Here is a 21,956-nt window from a genome sequence, read left to right as displayed (position 1 = left end):
AATCACGTAATATGATTGATAAAATTAATGAAACTATTAACAAAATCGGTCAGCAAATTGACTTATAATTATCACTAGTGTTGTTTTTCTTTTATCTTCATTCACTACAGATGATTACAGTATGTTTCTCTATCAGTTGTTCATTCAGTAAATATCTCAAAACCTTGTCAGTCTAATTGGAGGTTTAGCGACACAATCATGCATGCAAATAATCAGTATAAGCAGTCGAGCAAATCTCCTGCAAACTGAAAACATCAATGTCGAATTTACCCCAACACTGACTAAGGTTCAAGCCATTATCATAGACATGAGTTGGGAGTGTACTCCCTTGGTTACAACTTATGTACTCCCTGATAATCACATGAGCATCACTCACGGTTAATCATCTTGTAAAAACGTATTTGGCCGAGTACATCTTACAGCACCACATCACTTAGTAATGTGACACAGGCTTAACTGATTTCAGTAACTTATAATCACTATATCTCAATTGAATCGTATTCCGCCTTATGATAAACTGCATACTTGCAACTAACTTGTATGCACCATCAGCCGGCAAATATAAGTATAAATAAATAGTCTGCCACAGATCAGAACATTGAGTCTGGAGCATGTCTCTTACGAATACACTCATGTTTAACGATTTGTTCCTAGCTATCTGTCCAAAATTCATATAATCATCACTCACGTATTTAAATTTTGTTTTGATGAACATTCATGTGTATTAGTAGTATTACTAAATTCTATCACGGTCAAGTAAAAATGAGGTTGAGAAAATCTCCCTGTAACTAAATAAACCGTATCAAACTAACTGGAACACTAGTTGGAATTCTTTTCCATGGTAATACTTTTGTTCTTCCAGTTAGCCTACTAATACAGATGCAATTGGAAATCACATATGGACGGGTTACCGGCATAACTGTTAATTGGTTTCATAATTTAAACCAAAACTAATACCAATATTAACATTTCTACAATATTCATTACTTTAATATTTCTAAACACAAAATACTTACTACCTATACGTCAAGTTATTAACCAACGGCTATTAACACGCATTGTTTTATTATTATTACTGTAATCTCATTTTTTATAGCTCAAATAATCTTCACCCAAATTGTCATTTTAAGTGTGTTAAGCATGAAGGCAGATTTTTTTAAAAAATTATTACATGTATTTCCCGACCAGATGCTGCAGCCTTCTTTTGATTTATCTTTCAGCTTATCATTACCCGGGGATTCTTCCTAGTCTTGGTAACTTTCGGCGCACGACGATCCCATCCATTCGGTATCGAACCAACATCACGTTGATTCTGGTGGGAGAGTAGTGTAGTGGCATTGAACAATAACCGCACAATCCACAAAGCTGAACACGAGACTACTCAGGAAATAGATATTCAATATTTAACGCGGATAAATACCTAACGATGGAGAAGGCGCGAAGAATGAATTGAATGGGCTGGGGTTGATCGAGTGGCATGGCTCGGCCATGCAGGCGTGGTCTCTGCTGAATGTTACCTTATATCTTCTATTCATATTAAATATATTGTTCTTTCTCTAGCCTAACCTTGTTCTACATCATGTATTGGTAATTGATACGATACAGTGAGTTGGTGTAGTCGATGGTGTGACTTCCACGTAAGATCTTATAGATTAGGCAGTTATATCATGACGAATCTACAATTTTGGGATTAGGTCTATTATTAGAGCAGTACTAATATAATAGTAGACCATAATTCTACAGATTCCCTGCCCAGACAAACAATGTTTTTCAACATTCAATAAAATATAATAGAAAATTTGGTGTCCATACAAATTAAGGAAGTGAATATTTGAACTATACTGGTTTGACATATACTTAGTTGTTTGAGTTCAACTCTTAACCAATCAACCTAAGCTGTTACGTTAGCTTACCCTAGAATCGACTACCGTAGGAACGTTGGTTCGATTAACCTGTCTATCTAAAACACCTGAATCCTGTTTCCGCAGCCCAAGGGAGAATTATCAATTCGCACAGTGTTTGAAGTCCAATCAATGACGACAGACGTCGTCAGCAATCAACGATAGTCTATGGATATCTCTTCATTTGCTAGTTTTTTATCTTATTGTGTAGCATTTAATTTCTTGTAAAACGGTCGCTGATGGTTTGCTATGTGCTCTTCGTTATGTCTTTATGCTCACTTTTTATCTATTCGCCAATCGAAATGCGACTTATTTGCTCTTGTACTGGACTAAACTAATGACGTCCGACCGTTCTGATCAGCCTAGCGTCCTTATTGGTCCTTTGCTTGCCTAGCCCATCCAACTGAGTTCAGAATGGCAATAACAGCCTCCAATATGCGAATCATTTATTTCAGAAATACTGGGTTTATATACATACCAAACAGACCACAACGCACCATAAAATAGGAAATAACGTTTACACACAATTAAGCCAAAATGTGGCTGTGAACGTGGGTGATAGTTACTCATAAATTCAGCATAATTTAAGAACAGCAAACCGTATAATAATAAATTATAGATCAAGACGAAGCTCATAATAAGGGAACTGTAAATAAACATAGTTCAATTACTGAATAGTTACACCATAAGTATATATAGATCATATTAGTCAATTAATAGGTCTCAGAAGTTACTCACAATTTAATCTTTGCTAGGACATAACACTTCTATTTTTTTAAGATCCGAAGTTGAAATCCTGATTTTTAAAAATTCGTGTAACTCTAAACTGTCCGACAATATCCTATTCCTTGGAATAATGTTGGTTCCTCATATTTCCAAGTTACAATTAATGACTTTATTTAAATCATGTTTCTCGCATTGAATGGGGAATCCAGTAGAAATGGCGAAATGGTTATTTGATTTCAGGTAATCAGGATTTGGTTCTTCTGGAAAATTTCTTCAAACTCATTACGAATCTGATTAGTTGATACTAGGTCACTAGGAAAATCAACATCTAGCAAAATTGGATAAAACTTTTGGTCATAATTTGGTTCGGCCGATATATCCTCATTTTTACAAGAAATTTCACAAAAATTATGTGCATTATTATGAGAAGTCATATCTAGTAAATGGACATGTGAAGTCGGATACGAATTCGGTTCATTAAAAGCTTCTGTCTTCCAATGATTTTGAGTAGCTTTTAGTACAACTAGGTTTATTGTACTGTCCCAGTTATTTTCTAGATATGCGCTTTCACAGCCTTCTTGACTAGTATCACCTGAGCCATCATTTTGTTGTAGATGGAGTTTCTTTTCAGAGTTAGACAGGGCCAATAGTGGTTTATTTGATTCTGGACTCAGGATTTTATTTACAGGATCTGTTCCTTGATCATCTGGTGTTGTCACAACTTTATATGCATTTAGCAAAATATCGTCTTGCTGTGAGCCGGACAATTTACCTATATTACATCCTGTTTCAGGTATAAAAGGATTCAAACCCCCACGGGGCATGCTTCTAAAATGACCGTTACTGGACTATTATCGGCATCATAAATAGATTCTTTATTTTCCCTATGTTCTGGGATAAATAGTCTCTCCAAAAATGTTTCCAGAAGTTGCTGTTCAGCAGCTAACATCTGCTGCTTTTTAATAATAACTTCAACTGTTCTAAAGAAATTGCCAATTTTACCGCTAATAACAATATTAACTCCAAAAACCACCGGAAATTATTATGGATTATCTCTTTCCAAAATCTACGTCACCAAATATCGAATACGCACATAGTAATACATACAAAAAGATCGAGGTTAAAGAAAGTGTTACGTAGTGTCTGACATGCAGTAGTCGTTTGCGTGTTTTTCAAAACATAATCTTCTTCCAGAATCCTTTGATTTCGGTCGTTTGTCAGGTATCACCAAAGTGTCATCGTGACTGTTCATTATCGAGCGAGGTATCGTAGTTGTCAGACTCGTGTCTTCCGATTGTACCGGGCGAAAATCGGCTTTGAGTCAATCGATGCTGATGCTACTACTATTTCTGTTCTTATCGATAATACAGCACGTAGGTTAACGCCGAAGAACTTTGGAGGGTCCTTCGTACGTCGTTTCGAGAAGTCGTCGAAGTGAGTCGCAACACACAGAGACATGTGAACTGTGTCGTAGAACAGGTTGAACGAAAATATCAATTGATTGCGGTCGAGTGAAAGCAGGTTTAAGTGAACGCATTGCATTTGTAAGCCTGCTCGTGTGAAAATTTAGGTCCACTTTCCTTGAAGAAGACGAGGGAACCACGAATTCTCCTGGAAGTCGGAGTGTCGTTCCATAAATGAGTTGAGCCTCAGTGTATCAAATGTCGGCTTTCACTGCATTGCGAATGTCCAATTAGACGGGTGCACTGTGAAACATTTGCAGCTGATAGTGAAGCTTTTCGCTGCTGATAAAATCTTCGTACAAATCTGTTAGGTTGTGAGTGATAGGCGGTCGTTTAGAGTCGCGTGAATCCTAATAGTGGAGTTAGAAAACGAGGTCGGAATTAAAACTAGAGTTATACAAGCTATATAAGACGAAGTGTCTACAACTACATTGCCTCAAAAATGTGTTGTGCATGAGAAGTGAAATGCAAAGTTAGTACAGTTGTCTCGATACACGGGGAGAATGCATGTCTGAAGGTTAGCTTGACGAAGAGATACATTGTTCGCGATCGGAGAAAAAAGTGGTTCTTCGGAGTTCCACAGTGTTGAAAGTGCCGTGCAACAAGACGCATGGCTAGGAGTTCCCTACCGAAAATGCTACACCTCGATTCGATGTCTAGCAGCCGTCTCGAGAAGTATGGCAAAGGTCGTCAGTTGTGGTTTACCTATTTTGTAAGACTCCTCCGATTGCCGAGTCGGATGCGTCTACCGCGATACTAATGGGTGCTCCAGTGTATAGGTATGCAAGCAATGTTGATTTTGCGATAAGTTCCTCAACTGCAGAGAACGCTTTTTCGTGTTATTTTCCAAATCGATGGATTTCGAATTTCCACGAAGTTGGTCAGTCAAATGTCTCATAAAAGACGCGCATTTCGGTATGGACCACTTGCAGAAATTTACTAGACCGTTGAACGTGCGTAGTTGCCTTATTGTAGTCGGCTCTGGGTAGTCCAGAATAGCTGCCACTTTGCTTTTTAGAAGTCGGATGCCTTGAGCATCAATGGTTTGCCCGAGAAAATCTAGAGAGTCGGTGCTGGCTTCACATTTCTCGATGTTTACAGTAATGTCGTGTTCTTGCAGTCGTTCGAAGACAAGGTCCAAGTGCTGGAGACGAGATTCTCCGTCTGGACTTACAATCAAGCAGTCATCAACATGCACATCTGCGAAGTCGATACCCTACAAAACTCCATCGATGAAGCTCTGGAATGTTTGTACAGCGTTTCTTAAGCCGAAAATCATGTGCAGACTTGCGTTGAGATCGAAAGGCCTGATGATGATTTCCAAGCCTATCATGTAGTCAAATTCGTTCTTAGCCAACTTCAGCTCTTCGGGAGATTAATGAGGCTCTACTAATATCGCCAGTACATTTGTAGAAATATGCTACGAATTGAAATGACACAAAACTATTCTTTTGAGGAAAAATGATCAATATAAACTCTCAGAAATGCTGTAGTATTTAGATACACTGTTTATCCACACTTTAGAACTCATGAGACTACATAAAACATAAAACTCTAATAAACCTCAATATATCCATAGTTAGGACATTGACGATTCAAACAACATCAAAGTAAAGAAATGATACATAAAGTTCCAAAAAGGACCAGTCACAGTCTGCAATCAGGTGTGCCAGATCACGTCGGGCTCATCACCAAACGCATCACAGGTCGTTTGCGTCGTACGATCACTAGAGCGGCCATAGTATTTGGATACGTCGAAAGAGTATGCACAATGAGTACTGACCGCGAAGCATGACTTCAAAGTTGGCTGGTTGTTCACGACATTCCCGCCTAACTTGAGTTGGCCCCAAATTATTCAACACAGATCACATACGTCGGTAATCTGTGAGTGTTTGCAGTGAAACTAATTCAGTCAGCATCAAATGTCGAAGACTTACGGAACTATCAGTAAGAGTAGGTACAAGGAAGAGTGCACGACCACCACCGCTTGAGTCAGTTCATGACGTGCGATTAACTGATGCGTATTGGAAGATGTAAAAACCTTCACATATTTGGGCAGCATCATTGATGAACAGGGTGGATCTGATGCAGATGTGAAGGCGCGGATCGGCAAAGCAAGAGCAGCATATTTACAACTGAGGAACATCTGGAACTCAAAGCAACTGTCAACCAACACTAAGGTCAGGATTTTCAATACAAATGTCAAGACAGTTCTACTGTATGGGACAGAAACCTGGAGAACTACGAAAGCCATCATCCAGAAAATACAGGTGTTTATTAACAGTTGTCTACGCGAAATACTTCGGATCCGTTGGCCGGACACTATTAGCAACAACGTGCTGTGGGAGAAGACAAACCAGATCCCAGCGGAGGAAGAAATCAGGTAGAAGCGCTGGAAGTGGATAGGACACACATTGAGGAAAGCACCGGACTGCGTCACAAGACAAGCCCTCACATGGAATCCTCAAGGCCAAAGGAAAAGAGGAAGACCAAAGAACACATTACGCCGAGAAATGGAAATAGACATGAGAAAAATGAACAAGAATTGGATGGAACTAGAAAAGAAGGACCAGGACAGAGTGGGTTGGAGAATGCTGGTCGGCGGCCTATGCTCCATTAGGAGTAACAGGCGTAAGTAAGTAAGTAAGTAAGTAATTGGCTATCCTTGATTTTGAAGAGTATCGGTTAACTGTTCGATATTCAGTGGCTTGATTGCGGATGATTTTGCTAGGGCACAGTTACCCCACAATAATGTCGATGATAAAGAACTGCATATAAACGGCTAGCTTTTGTCTAAAAGACAATGAGCTGTTAGAAAATATTCAAAGAACCGCAACATAGTAGTTACCTCAAATAGAAAGGCTCCCATATGGAGATCGACTGGCTAAACTGAACCTGATTCCATTTTCACAAAAAGGAACTAGAAGTGACATGATGAAAGTTTTTAAATTACCTAGCGAATAATTTGCATTTGACATACTTTTACTTTTGTCGCTTGCATTACAGAGAATTTGCGAGGACACCCTAAATATATTCACACTCAAAACAAATTACTTGTCAGTTGACTATAAACTTTAGCCTTGGATCATCGACGAGAAGAATTAATTACCGCAACACGTGACTGATCGTTTCAGTGTTTCGTAGGGTTCCGAAACATCACTAGTATACATGCTAGGTGTTACGTACCTGTTGAGTTCACGCGGTAGTGCCTTGACTAATGCGAGGAATTGTGCACGTGTGTCGATCACGCCGTGCTCGCAGGAGTCGGCTTCTGCGTAGCAGAACCAGGCTTTGGTGTTGTCTGGCCAGAAGGGCGTTAGTTGGAACGAAGGTGGGGACATAGTCTCTAGCTTACGTACCTTGAGTTTCTGTTCAGTCATGGTGAAATATCGAGTACGAGAATGAACGAATGAGAAATGTATATCCAAATATACGGAAAAAAGCATAACAATGTATAAAAAATTAAAATAACGCAATGATACATAAAATCCCAGAAAGGAACAGACTCACAGTTTGCAATCAGGTGTACCAGATCACGTTGGGTTCACCAATAAAGATGTCACAAGCATTCGGAGTTTGACAACGCCTAAACCAGTAACACCTTCTAATATGAAGCGTACCCACCAAGTGAAATCAATGGACAGAAGCGAGTAGGCTCGAAGATATATTTGATAGGCTATCAATATATCGAGGATCGTGTGGTCTAATCTGGTTGGCAATTGCAGGGAATGTTGAGCATGGCGTTCCTACTCGTGATCTGGTGCGGATGTATCACTGAACACCTTCAGCTAGGTGAGTCCATTAAAACTAATGTGGTCAGCATCCAATGTCGAAAACTTACGGAGCTAATTATTTTGTGGATGTGTTTACCGCTACAAGAGGGAGTAATAATAATAATAATAATTTATTCTCAAATAACAGTTTGTTACATGAGGCATGCCAGTTTACAGGCAAGATCAAATTGATACAATATACATTGTATTAAATTATATAGCTGGGTTGATAATTTATAAGACATGAATGTAGATGGTTTTAATCAGTATCACAGTTAGCGCGCTTCACGAAAGTTGCGTTGCGAATGTGCAACTGATGGTCAAGGATAGGTCCATTGAAGGTGGGAGCTTCTAAATTTCGCAACCTTATGTCCCTTTGAAATGTCTAAGGCTTTGAGGATGGTGCAGGATAAAATCTTTCGTTCCATATCACAAGGGGGCTGAAAGAGGGAGCAAGTAAAAGAAAACACGAGGGGCAGAGTAGCCAATATTCATTAAGGAATGTTTAAGGTATGATTACTCAGTCTAATTTTCTTTTATTAAGGTATTTGTTAAGAAAGAGCAAGGTGTGAGTGGACATGCAACTGACAAATGGAGGCGATTCGGAAAAGAGCTGAGAGTATGGGATTGTGTGTGATTATAAAATAAAATATAGTGCTAGAAACAGTATTGTGATATACAACTGACTATCTTCCTTTTATTATCGAAGCTATTAGAGCCATTTTCGTTTTTTTATTTGTTTTTTCTTTTTTTTCAGGTTTAAACCTGACCCTATAAATTTATAGGGTCTTGAGTAGGCTTCGTATATTAGCGAATTGTCTAGTTTGCTTGTAATAGGATTTCTGAGTAGGAAGTGAAACCAATTCAACGTTCGTAACACGATTTAAAGAGGTATTTTGCGAGATAAATCAGCTTCAATACCATAAGTCCGTGACATCCCACTAAACCATAAGGAGCCGTAATTAAACAAAATGTTCTGCCCTACAGACATGGGTGGATTGAAGTTATCTCTCCACCTTCATGTTTGCTGGTCAGTAACGCCACCCTCCCTCCTTTTGTGATGTTAGGCTCTCTTACGTTTGTGGTAAGTATGATTAATGCTTTAATCAAAGCACATAGTTGGAATACACTGTCTCTCCTAGGTCCATGTTACAAGCAAATTAGATATTTAAAACTTCTGTTTTATGGGTTAGATGTCCACATAGTATATCACACTGCTATGAAAATAACTAATGGTTTAAAGAAGTAAGGATTAATAGTAAATCAAAAGATATGAGAGGGTATAAAATTGTAGAAAAGAAAGAAAAAGATTTTAGGGTGAGAAAAATAAAACATTGAGAAACTCACAAGACTTTGTGGCCAAATTTTGAGCTTTGAATGATCGGCCTTAGTAGATCAGCATCCATAAGATTGAGCTATCTGTCTACTTGCAGTAGAAAAAAAAGCATGACTTTTAGGAAGAATAATGTACATTTAACCTGTAGAGATTTGGGGACTGAAAGCTAGGGTTAGGAGCATGAAGTCATGATTAATAAACAATGAATAATAGGAAAGGATAAGCCATATATCCTGTGATTTGATTATATTCAGATTAGTAACAGTCGAACTTGTTATAATTTTGTTCTTTCTAGATACTAGGCGGTCCGTAATAAAGTGCCTCATTGGTGGGCGGGAGTTCAAGGAAATGTTGAAGCTCTTTGGAGTCTAGAAATAGGGTTATTAGCTTTTTGAATCTGGTAAACGTATCACAGTTACGGATAGGCATTGGCAGCCTGTTCCACAATAAACTGTACCGTACTGTAAAGAACTTACAACGCATTTGTTTTTGGTGTTTTACGGTAAGTAGTATATATGCGTTGTTTCTAAGTCTATAGGCTGGGTCGTGGGTGATAGTCGGGCAGGAGGCTAGAAAGGAGAGCCCATATATCGCTTTGTAGAGAAATATTAAATTGTTCTTTAGCCTACGGTGCCATAAAGGTTCTAAAGATAGATGCTTACATCTGTCTGTGTAATCGAGATTCGAGTTACATCCTAGTAGTTGACGTGTGAAACGTCTTTGAACATCTTCTACTCTTATCTTGTCTGTGATATTCATATTAGAGAAGACAAAAGAGCAGTATTCAAGGGAGGGTCGTACACATATTTTGTAGAGAGTAAGCTTAGCCTCTGTTGTGAAAAAGTTTTTCATTATAAAGCCAATTAGCCGTCTAGATTTAGAAATAATAGAGGAGGCATGTTCTTCAAAGTTCAGGCTTCCTGTGTAATTAATTCCTAAATCGTGTACTGATTCGAGTGTTTGGACTATACTTTCATTTAAGTGAAGTTGCGGTTTATAGGGATGCTTTCCAAAGTGCATGATGCCGCACTTGTTGAGGTTAAATGGTAATTGTCATTTCCCACTCCAGATAGTTAAGTTATTGAGGTCCTTTTGGATCTGAGATACACTTTCGCTTAGTGTCTCAGGCTTATAGCTGTATACTATTTTGAGATCATCAGCATATAAGTATGGTTTCCCAAATTCTATGGTGTTACATATATCGTTTATATACATAAGAAACAAAAGTGGCCCTAATACGCTTCCCTGGATGACTCCACTGGAGATTGGTCTAGGGGACGAGAGACAGTCATTGTACTTTACCATCTGTTTACGTTCTGTTAAGAACGAAGCAAACTATGAGTACAGTGGGTTGTGTATTCCGAAGGACTTTAGTTTTACGAGTAGCCTTTTGTGTGGGACCTTATCAAAGGCTTTCTTAAAGTCTAGAAATAGGACTGATACAAGGAGTCCGCTGTCTCGTTTCAGAGTTATATCATTCAGGTAGTCTACTAGGCATGTATCGCATGATCTGGACCTAAGAAATCCATGCTGGGAGGTCGACAAGAGATTGTTAGTTAATAGATGTTGGACTACAGCCGCCTTAACTACTTTTTCCATCACTCTGGATACCACTGAAGTTATGTTTATAGGCCGGTAATTTTCAACGTTTGCTTCAGGTCCTGTTTTAATTTTGGGAATGATATGTGTAGTTTTCCAGGCAGTAGGGTAACACGCTGAAGAGAGTGATATCGCGAATAGTTTGAGAAGCAAAACACACATATCATCACCTCCACGTTTTAGCATGCTAGATGGAATACCATCTGGTCCATCAGTGTAGGAGTGTTTCAATGTACTGATTGCCTTGGAGATATTTTGTACACTGAATTCTACATTAGTAATTTCACAGGGAGTTACTGGGATTGGTTCTGAATCATTAAATGGTTTTTCGTTAGTTAGTGAGAAACAAAAATGTTCACTGAATAATTCTGTGATAAGTTTGGGATCTTCGTATACTTGTTTGCCTTTAATGAATATACTCCCTCTCGATTTAGAGCGTTTAAGTTTATTTTGGAGTAGTATGGTGAGTGCAGAGGAGTTATTATTAAGTTCAACTGCACGTTTTTCCTGTGCTACTGCTTTTTGTTTACTTATTGCCTCTGTTCGGACAAGTATTTCTGTCATCGTTACTAAAGAGGAAAAGTCATTTAAGTTGTGGAATCGAGTACAATGTCTTTGAAGACGTCTTCTTGTACTGACCGGTATATAGAGATCTTTGGAGAACATAGGTTTACAGTATTCTAAAGGTGCGATGTTGTTGATGATACTTTTGATGTTGTGATAAAATATATTGGTTAATGTGTCGGTATTGCTTGAGGTAAAGAAAGTTCTCCAATCAGTGCTTCTTAGGTAATTGTGGAAGTTATTCCAATCAACCTTGCGAAAGTTTCTACGAAGTATTGCGGTTTTACTTCTATCGGTTGTGGCTTTTACATTAAGACTGCATATGACAATGTTATGATCACTACCTGGGAACTTTTTTCCAATATACAAAGTATTGGGGATGAGGCCACTGGTAAAGACTAAGTCTAAGATGTTTTGATGTCTGGTAGGGCTATGGACATACTGAGTCCATTGTCCAAGCTCTAGACATTCAATAAATGATTCATAACGTCTCGGCGCTTTGACTGGCAGCCAAGAAATTTCGGGCATATTGAAGTCACCACAAATGAGCTTGCCTGTGAATGAGAGGGATGATGCTAGTGTGAATACCTCCGATAATACTGCTATTTCATCTATTGATGCGTTAGGTTGACGATAAACACAGCCGAGCAGTAAGGTAACGGAATTCAACGGCTTTAATACAATCCACACCGAATCCTTCAGTTTGTTTAGTTCAGGCATATCACATAGCAGTGAGTTCAGGCTAGAGTGAGCGTAAATAAGGCATCCTCCGCCTCGTCCATTCAATCTATCGCTTCTATATAGGGAATAGTTATCTAGAGATATGCTTCGGTCGGAAATATTACTGTTAGTCCATGCTTCAGATATCATAATAACTGATGGTTGATATATGGATACAAACAGGGCTAAATCCGTCTTTTTGTTGCAGATCGATCGAGCGTTGATAAGACATATATTAAGCAAGTGGCCTACTAAGTTAAAATGGGTGAGGGTATTTCGGATAAAGTCATCGTAACCCTCGCGAGTGTAAGATGAGTTTGATGTGAGGGATTGGATGTTCTTCATTAGCTCGGTATTTTGATAGTTAAACTTATTGGGAGATGTATCAAATGAGCTGGTGAAGTTGATTGGGGAGTTTACCCAGGAGGAAAGGGTGGGAGTACTCTGTGATGGAAACTGTACGGAGGAAACAAATTTATGGTTTGCATGTGGTTTGAAATAACCTGGGCTATATGCTTCAACAGAGGTGTCACTAGGGGTCTTATTCCAAAAAAATCTTGTACAGGCCTACTGTGAAGTGTATGGTTATTTACAAAATAGTCTTGATGATTAGACTCATAGCCCCTGTTATGGCTATTTACGTTAGCGCGAGAGGGGTCTGCTACGCGTAACTGGGAGGAGTTGCGACTGTTGTTATACATGGGAGCCGTTGTTATGTGATGGGTCGGTACTAAAGGGTATGAGAAGTTTTCTTTTTGAGAGTAATTACAGTTGCGATCCTGGGGAATGTAGGTAGGGTGTGGAGTGAGAAGCCCATTATTACCGTTCTTATTTATGGTGTTAGGCTTCAGGGGGTGATTTGGGTGGCCAGTTCTCTGGTAGTTTTCGTTAGTCTGCGTGTAAGAAGGCTTGCTACGTTGAAGCCCACCACCCTTTTTGCAACTTGGAGGTGTTGAAGGCAAGTTATACGATAGCAGCGGGGAGAACCTGTTCACTGTTTTTGGGATACCTATAGAGTAGTTGGGTTCAATCTTACGTGTTTCCCTATTCGGTATCATGAGTTTTGTCTTCCCACCCTTTATTTTCAGAGCGGGATTCTTTCGTTGTCTTTGTGAGATGAACTTACGTTCATTCAAGTCTACTTGTGGAATGTCTTTAGGAGGACAAATTTTCAAGTGTATAGGTTTAGTTGCACGTGTGTTGTTACACGACTCACATTTTAGTACATTACTGAATGAACAGCTGGGATTAGTCATGTCGTTATGGTTTTTGGTGTCAGTTGGGGTCCGTATCTTATCCAAAGGTTTCTGATCTGTAGACTCATCTAGATCAACAGAGTGATCAGCCGTATGTGGAGTGGTGTCATGCTTATTGTTCGTGTGTTTTAAACTATTTGCTGTGTTGCAAACTGTCTCTGGCTGATTATTAACTGTAACACTCCCATTCAATTCTATCGCTTCGCGTCTTCTTACACGACGTTGACAGGGCGTAAGGTCTGGAGTGACTTTTGTATTTTTGTATGGAATTAGTGAGCTAATGTTTTTGCTCAAATCAATAAACTGCTTAGCATCGTTACAACAGCCAAACATAAACAAGAGGGGGCAAGTTGATCTGTCTGACTTTTTTCTAAGGCGGATGACTTTGCAGTTAACGTTAGGCATACCGCATGCTCTAAGGCAAATATCTCTTGACTTAGATGGGTGTGTGCGGTCGGGGAGGTTATACACAACTGCATTGAAGGAGGACATTACTCTCTTCGTCACTTCTTCAGCCACAAACTCAAAAATACACTCAGCTTTAGTGAGTTGCTCAAGATTTCTGTCTGTATCAAGGCCCCATATATGAGTGAGGGGTGCTAATTGCTCAAGTTTGCCGTTAATTTCGGATAGAGAGTTTTGTAGCTGTCGGATGTCATTACTATATCTATCAGTATTTTGGTGTGTATGAGGTGGACCATTGGACTATTTAGTTTTTGAAATTTTAGACTTAGGCCTTGGTAGCACATACTGTCTAGTAGACTGTGCTGACTTTTCAATGCACGTAGGTATAGTGTCTTGTATGTCAACCAGTCTTACTGTTGGCATACTGCACGTAAAGATAGAGGGGCTGCGACATGGAGAATCTGGTGACGATAGAGACATTTGTGTACAATACACATATTTTTCAGTAGTTAAAGGTTCGACATTGTCAAGCACTGAGTCGTCAGTTGTAGGGGTTACAGATTTGGACCTTTTATTTGGCTTAGAAGTTGGTGAAATTCCTCTTTTACTGGAGTTATTAAACATGATATGAAAAAAAAGTGAGCATAGTGCTCGTTAAATTAAATATATCTGAGTATTAGTTGTTATTAAGTATTAACCTGGTTAATACTAGGATTAGAGACTGTGAGTATATAATAAATTGCAGACCTATTTACGACTTAAGTCCGCAATAGGTACAATACGAACTGGTAATTGTCCGTCGAATAAAAATACGTTTCTTTTCTTATGTTTCGAGGTGAGATGTTCCCGATGTACAGGACAGGATGATAATCACAGCATAATACACCCTACAAAAGAGCAAGTCGAAGAATTCCTAAACCACGTGAAAAAAATGTTACCACTTTCAAAGTTCGCGCCGCAACTAGAGGTGATATGATGAACGTTTTTAAGTTACTTAGCGATTAATTTGCATTTGATATACTCTTACTTTTTGTCTCTTCCATAACAGAGAATTTGCGAGGACACTCTAAAAATATTCACACTCAAAACAAATTACTTGTCAGCTGACTATATTCTGTATTGATTAGGCTTCAAGTTCGCTAGACTACCTAGTCTGTACACCTTTAGTAAGGTGACTCCGGGGATATTTTGAGGCATGAGTTGATTAAGTAGTTGTTTTATCAGCACAATGTCATGCCGAAATCGAGTTTTTGGTTCAGAGCTTTCACTCTCCTTCATTCTATGAAAAATAACTGATCTGTCACTGTGATCAGCCTTCGATTTCCCGGCTAACTTTATGGCAGCAGGATTCCCTTTTATATCGCTATGTTGTTTCTTCCTTCCCACTCGTCAACGCTGCTAGGAGAAGCAACCACGGTTGCGTCAAACATACTGTGGGATTCCGGAGGGTTGTCGACGATTTGGGAGGTCAGGTTATGTTTCCCGCTAGAAACCGATCGAGCCTTGCGACTGCGGCTTCTAGGCGTTTCCTGCTGGATACCGTTTAGAAAACGGGCTACAGAAGAAACTTGTCTCACTAACTTATTAGTCGCTCGTGAAAGCTGATGCGCTCTTAAGGACCAAAAGTTACCAGTAGACGTAGCCCATATTGATTTCAGCAAAACTTTTGACGGGTGAACTCAAAGTTATCTAGCTGAGAAACTGTGTTTAGTGGGGTGCCCCAGGGTACAGTTTTGGGGCCAGTGCTATTCCTCTTGTATGTAAATGACCTTCCTCATCTCCCATCATCATCGCTCTTGCTATATGCTGACGATGTCAAAATACGGAGAACGATACGATGTAAGGGTGGTAGCTTAGAACTCCAAAATGACCTGAAGAAATGATCTGAATGGTCTCAAACCTGGCAGTTGCCGATAAATACTTCCAAGTGTGTTGTGATGCATATCGGTCATCAAGGTACGGATACATACACCATGAATAACACTGAGCCATATGTTGTCCAGACACATAATGACTTGGGAGTCATCGTTAGCCAAGACCAAAAGACTACTGCACACTGCCGTGCGATAGCCGCCAAAGGCTTTAGAACCTTATGGTCAATACCTAGGGCTTTTAGCCGTGTCGACGCTAAAACTTCTTTGAATTTGTAGGCTGTGTTCGTGCGTCCTAAACTTGAGTACTGCATACAAGCGGCTAGCCCCTGCTTAAAAAAGAGTGAGCTTTTGGAAAAGGTTCAGAAAACAGAAACTAAGCCGATTCCCGGAATAGCGAAGCTTCCTTATGATGCTCGACTGGTCAAGCTAAACCTATTCCCGTTGTCATATCGTAGAACTAGAGGCGACTTGATCATAGTTTTCAAATTGCTTAGTGATAAATCTGCACCTGATATGCCCTCATTTTCTTGACTTCCAAAACAGAGAATTTACGAAGACACTCCAAAAATGTTCACAAGTCTAGAACAAATTACTTGTCAGCTGACTATCGACTTTCACATCGAATCATCAACGCGTGGAATTCATTACCTCAGCATGTGATTGAGGCTCCATCGGTCGACCCTTTCGAAAGAAAGTTGTATCAACTGAGGGATCACCATTGCCAGGACTAACACAAGCTACCAAGCCTCCTGTCCTTACGAAACTGAAACTGAAACTAACCTTGGATCATCGTTAATAAGCATAGGTTACCATAACGGGAAGTTTTTCCATAACGCGATTTGCATCTGTGAAACTTTTGCTCTAATCTTATGCAATAAAAGTACCATTTCTGACCAGAAGAATCTCTCCTGAGCTCTACGTTCGGTAGATTTCTTGTTTTTGAGTTTCACCCAGTTTTATAGTTAACTGTGGTTTCGCTTCAGCTTACCATTCGGTTTTTTTTATTTTTTCACTTAAAGACTAGTTCAGTTTATCTCATCCGTTTTATCCATTTTTGTCCCTTTTTATTGTGCTTTTCAGTGTATTTTTTACGGTCTTAGGCTCTTGCTAGCATCTACAACACAGTTTACGTCAATACAGTCATGAAAAATTTATGCAAACGACCTGGATGCCGTTTTGCTGTTACATCTGGCATGCAGTGAGACAACTGCAAAGGTTGGTTCCACGAAGCGTGCACAGTTCTCACAGCAACTGCTTACAACAGACTCAGCAAGTCGGGTCATAAGTGGGAATGTGTTACATACAGCGCGGATGCTGTAGTCTTGCTGAGTAATATAAGCTCACTTGGCTTTTGCTAACTTACGTCACCTATGGCGAAGGCGAGATATCCGTCTATCAATAAAAGGACGAGTATACTGCGCGGCAGTCCGTTCTGTTTTAATTTACGGTAGCGAAACATGGCCATTAAGAGTAGAAGACACTCGTAAGCTACTAGTATTTGACCACAGATGCCTTAGAAATAGTGCTGGTGTCTGCTGGGATCACCGGGTAAGTAATAGTGAGGTTAGACGCAAGGTATTAGAGAATGGTGGTAAATCAGTTGATGAGGTTGTGAATCTTCATCGACTGAGATGGTTGGGCCACGTGTTACGTATGCCTGAATACCGATTACCACGACGTGCAATGCTAACCGGTGTTGGGAATGGTTGGAAGAAGGTTAGGGGTGGCCAAACCAAAACGTGGCATCAGTGCTTGAAGTCACTAACTTCTAGTCTGAGCCATGTTGGTAGATGCAGACTACTTGGTTGGGGTCCGCGTGACTACCGTTACCGATGGTTAGAGACTTTTTGGTGACATGGCTCAGAATCGATCACAGTGGCGTCGGTGTATACACACTCTATCTTCCCTTAAAATAAGAGATTAAAATCACTTCATATCTTTTTTCTACGAACTAATTCTTTCTTCCTGTACTATATCCTTATTGCAATCTTTCTTTTATATATTACCACCTCTGAATTAAGTATTATGAATCCGGTGTCCATTTTGTTGTGTTAATGAGGTATGGCAACCTGGACCGATGCACATATGTGCGTGGTCCTACGTTGTAGCTGACTAACTGACTGAGTAATATCATTGTCCTACTGACAGGTCTGCAGAGCAAGTTGTCGGCAAACTTGGGAAGACAGTCAAAAAATGGGTAGATAAACAAGAGAGCGTATTGAATACGAGAACAGGGATGTCGATAGGTCTACCAACGACGGAGCATGCAACAGCATTAATGATGACACGCTGAAACTCAGCACCATGATTACGATGACGGTACTCGACTCCCTCAGCAAACTCGGGCCTCACAGCTCAAGGTCCTTGAACGCGACAGTGGTTCCCGAAAACTAGGTGATTGGACCCATGTTAAAAGAGCTAAAAAGGACCAGACGTCACAGTCTAAGTTGAACATCCCAGCTGTTGAACGGAAGTCAACTGGTGATCTATTCGCACGGTCTACCCCCAAGAATGTCCGTACGGTCATCAAAGAGCCAAGGATTCATAAACGTGCTTCAACCTCCAAACAACAAGGTGCTTAACCTGAACGCACCGGAAAACCTGGGACGACAATAACGGTTCGTGATGACTCTCTCATAGTCATGAACTTCAAAGGCAACCCTGACCTTCCTCTCAGTTTGCAGGACAAAAATGATAGGATGCTCTGGGGAGAATTGAACAAGAAACTTGAACTTCCAAGAATAGAGCCTTTGACAGTCACACGGCTCACTCGGGGAAAGGAATCTAAACATCAAAATCACCCGAGGCTACTTCGTGTAACACTTATAAATGCTACCGACGTTGAGGATGTCTTACTAGCGAGTCATTTACTGAAATCGGATGGGAATGTAAGAATACTGCCTGACATACCGTATTCTGAGCGCTATCTCATCCGGAACATCCCCAAAGAATCTCACGATCAGTTTTTCTGCGGGAGGAATATAATCGTGCAAGGTATACCGGAAAATAAGGACCCTACTCAATCAAAAACTGACATCAGGGAATGGAAATTCATCGAACAGTCCTTGAGGCTCAAACACATACTGACTCAGCATGTGACGAGACTAGCCAAGAAGGATGGTGATTCTAGTCCCCGTCTAATGAAGATACCTTCCCATCTTCCCATATGGCGGCCGCAACTCTGGAAGCATTTTGTGCCAACAGACGTCGACTGCCACCTGGAAGCCATATTATTATTATTATTATTATTATTATTATTATTATTAATGCACCCGGATAGGCCATACGAAGCTAGGACCAAACACAAAGGCAAGTTGGAGCTGACCATTCCACTTGTGGACTGTCTGGACGATAAAAAACGTGTAAAGGACAGGGTCTACCACCTCGGCAAACCTCATATAGGTGGGTTACCTGTCCTTTTACGTACGGCTCATACAGACAAACAGGACGAAGCTCACGCATTCCAAATTGAAAGCATAAACTACTTATACATGAACGCCGCGAGTCTACCAAACAAATTGGATGGAGTACGTGAACTTAACAATGCTAATGAGGCCCATCTGATAGGAATATCTGAAACCTGGATATCTTCTCGATTCTCGGACCATGAGTTAGCATTACCTTTGATGTCTTTGTCCAGCAATGACAGAAAATCAGGAATTGTGGGCGGAGTAGCTGTTTACATACGTTCTTGCTTGGAGGTGCACCAAGTTCATAACCTCGAGTTTAACAATCTTGAGGAATCTATATGGAGCTCTGTAAGATTGTCTAGTACTTCGAGGTGTCTAGTCGGAGTCATTTACAGGAAGCCAACTGCCGACATCGAGTACGATAGTCGTATGCTGGAAGGACTATCCCGCTCTACTCGTCTCGGTTTCACACACATCCTGATTCTAAGGGAATTTAATCTCCCTAGAGTCAACTTCGCGGAACACACGTATACTGGAGACGACAACTCAATTGAAGCTCGGTTCTTCAACCTCATCGATGACTTGGGATTGTTCAAAAATGTGAGGTCGGCAACTCGTTGGAGAAACAGTCAGAAACCATCGCGCTTAGACTGTGTATTCACAAATGAAGAATTCCTAGTTGACAACCTCTCAATCTTGGCCCCTCTGGGTAAAAGCGATCATGCCGTCATAGTCTTCAGTTTTGTCAGCAAAACTAAGCTAAGACACCCTACCAATAACTTACGTTGGAATTTTAAACGGTTGAATGTGCCAGCTCTACACGACTATCTAAAACAGGTAGTTTGGGATGTTCACCCCCAACTCGATGTGGACGGTCATTGGGACTTCTCACTGCACACGCTCCTACGTGCTACAAACCATTCAGTTCCTCAAACGGTTCCCGAAAGCTGCAAGCCACCTACAATAATCAAGAACCGTACTCTTCGCCTGCTAAGCCGCAAAAGACACTGTTGGGCGGAATACAAACGAACTGATAACGACGGAGCGTATAGGCAATATAAACATATCAGGAACATATGCACGAAGGCTATAAGAGAAGACAGGCTTCAGTACCAAACAAAGCTTATGGACAAATTCGCCTCTAACCCTAGAAGCTTATTCCGTTATGCAGCCTCTCTTCGTCAAGCCAAAACAGGAGTTTCTCAACTGGTAGGTCTTAACGGCCCGACCAACAACGATGGCGACGCCGCTAACCTTCTGGCTGAACATTACTCTCAGACATTTCAACCGACCGACATTAACTTTACTGATGACAGTTTCATCTGCGATTCCACAGGATTTTCCGAAGTGGACCTAAGCGCTGACTTGGTGTTCCGGAGACTACAGCACTTAAGATTAGACACTTCTCCTGGCCTGGACATGGTCCATTCCGCCATACTGAGGGAAGCAGCCTCAATCTTGGCAACGCCGCTTAGCGTAATGTTCTCACACTCGCTAAGTCGAGGAAAACTACCGGAAAATTGGAGGCTGGCTCACATCACACCAATTTTCAAAGGAGGTCGACTCAGCGAACCTTCAAGTTACTGACCGGTGGCTCTTCTCTCCATACCCTCAAAAATCATGGAGTCCCTGATATGCGATGGTATAAATGACTATTTGCTGTCCTTAAATTTCTTCTCACCCCAACAGCACGGTTTCAGGAGGGGTTACTCTTGTATTACAAGCCTGCTGACTGCGGTGGACAGATGGACAAGCATCCTCGACCACAAGGGGAAGGCTGATATCATCTACCTAGATTTCTCAAAAGCTTTTGATAAGGTTAACCATACATGTCTTATCAATAAGCTCAAATGATTGGGTATCAGACCGCCTCTAATCGATTGGCTTACTTCATACCTGAAAAATCAACATTTTAAGGTCAGGGTTAATTTCACTTTATCTCAGGCTATGGAATGTCCTAGTGAGGTCCTCCAGGGCTCAGTACTAGGACGTCTTCTCTTCTTGATCTACATAAATGATCTTCCTCAACAGGTAACGTCAGACTCATTACTTTTTGCCGACGACGTGAAACTTTGGAGAGAGATACGCAACCAAGACGATATACAGGCACTTCAGGAGGATCTGACTCGACTTCAAAGTTGTGCAGACGATAACGGACTTATTTTTAACACTTCGAAGTGTAAAGTAGTCCATCTGCGACATGTCGCAGACTACAGTTATAACTTAGGTAACTCCTCTCTAGTAGTATTCCAAGTCGAAAAAGATTTAGGAATCTTGGTGCCCTACGATTTAAAGTCTTACGCTAACTGCCACAAAAATGCCTTCCGAGCAAACCTTGCACTGGTAACATTGAAGCGCATTTTTGGCCAGTTTGACGGAAGAACTTTCCATAAAATCTTCAATATTTTCATCCGTCCCCATTTCGAGTACGGAAACATAGTACCTCCCCCCTCACTCCAAAAGGATAAGGACAACCTGGAGCGTATCCACGAAATCAGTTCGAGAACTCAAATTTAAACCTTACGAAGAGCACCTCCATTCACTTAACCTTTACCAATTAGAGTATAGACGTCTTAGAGGTGACCTTCTGATGGCTTATAGTATCCTTAGCACTTCTGGACATCCTCTCAAACACCTACTTAAGCTTAGTTCCAACACTAAACTAAGAGGCAACACCAAAAACTGGAGACACAACATAGCAGAACTGGCTGTAGACACAACTTCTACTCCTTAAGAGTTGTCAAATGCTGGAATTCGCTTCCGGTCGAGCTAATCCAAGCGACTTCCCAGGAGTCCTTTGAGAGGCAACTTGATCTATTCTTAGGGACTAAGGATAGTATCACACTACGATTTATTAATTTCTTTTCCTGTTTTATTGTTAACATACCTAGGTTCCTGCCCGAAGGATTTGGTGATCCCCTGCTATTAG

At 40.6% G+C, this 21,956-nt stretch overlaps 1 protein-coding gene across 1 annotated transcript; it reads right to left on the bottom strand.

Annotated features, from left to right (window-relative positions):
- Positions 1–2,337: 2,337 nt before the first annotated feature.
- Positions 2,338–7,914, bottom strand: MS3_00000745 (uncharacterized protein). Its single transcript, XM_051208395.1, has 3 exons — positions 7,715–7,914; positions 7,601–7,676; positions 2,338–4,440 (listed from the first exon to the last, which is right to left on the bottom strand). The coding sequence occupies exon 3, from the start codon at positions 3,449–3,451 to the stop codon at positions 2,864–2,866; it is 588 nt and encodes a 195-aa protein (XP_051074016.1). The 5' UTR covers positions 3,452–4,440; positions 7,601–7,676; positions 7,715–7,914; the 3' UTR covers positions 2,338–2,863.
- Positions 7,915–21,956: the final 14,042 nt, after the last annotated feature.

The sequence above is a fragment of the Schistosoma haematobium genome, chromosome 1 (genome assembly GCF_000699445.3).
Source record: "Schistosoma haematobium chromosome 1, whole genome shotgun sequence".
NCBI lineage: Eukaryota > Metazoa > Platyhelminthes > Trematoda > Strigeidida > Schistosomatidae > Schistosoma > Schistosoma haematobium.
The sequence above is the reverse complement of the archived record's forward strand: the minus strand, read 5'-3'. Positions and strand labels throughout refer to the sequence as shown.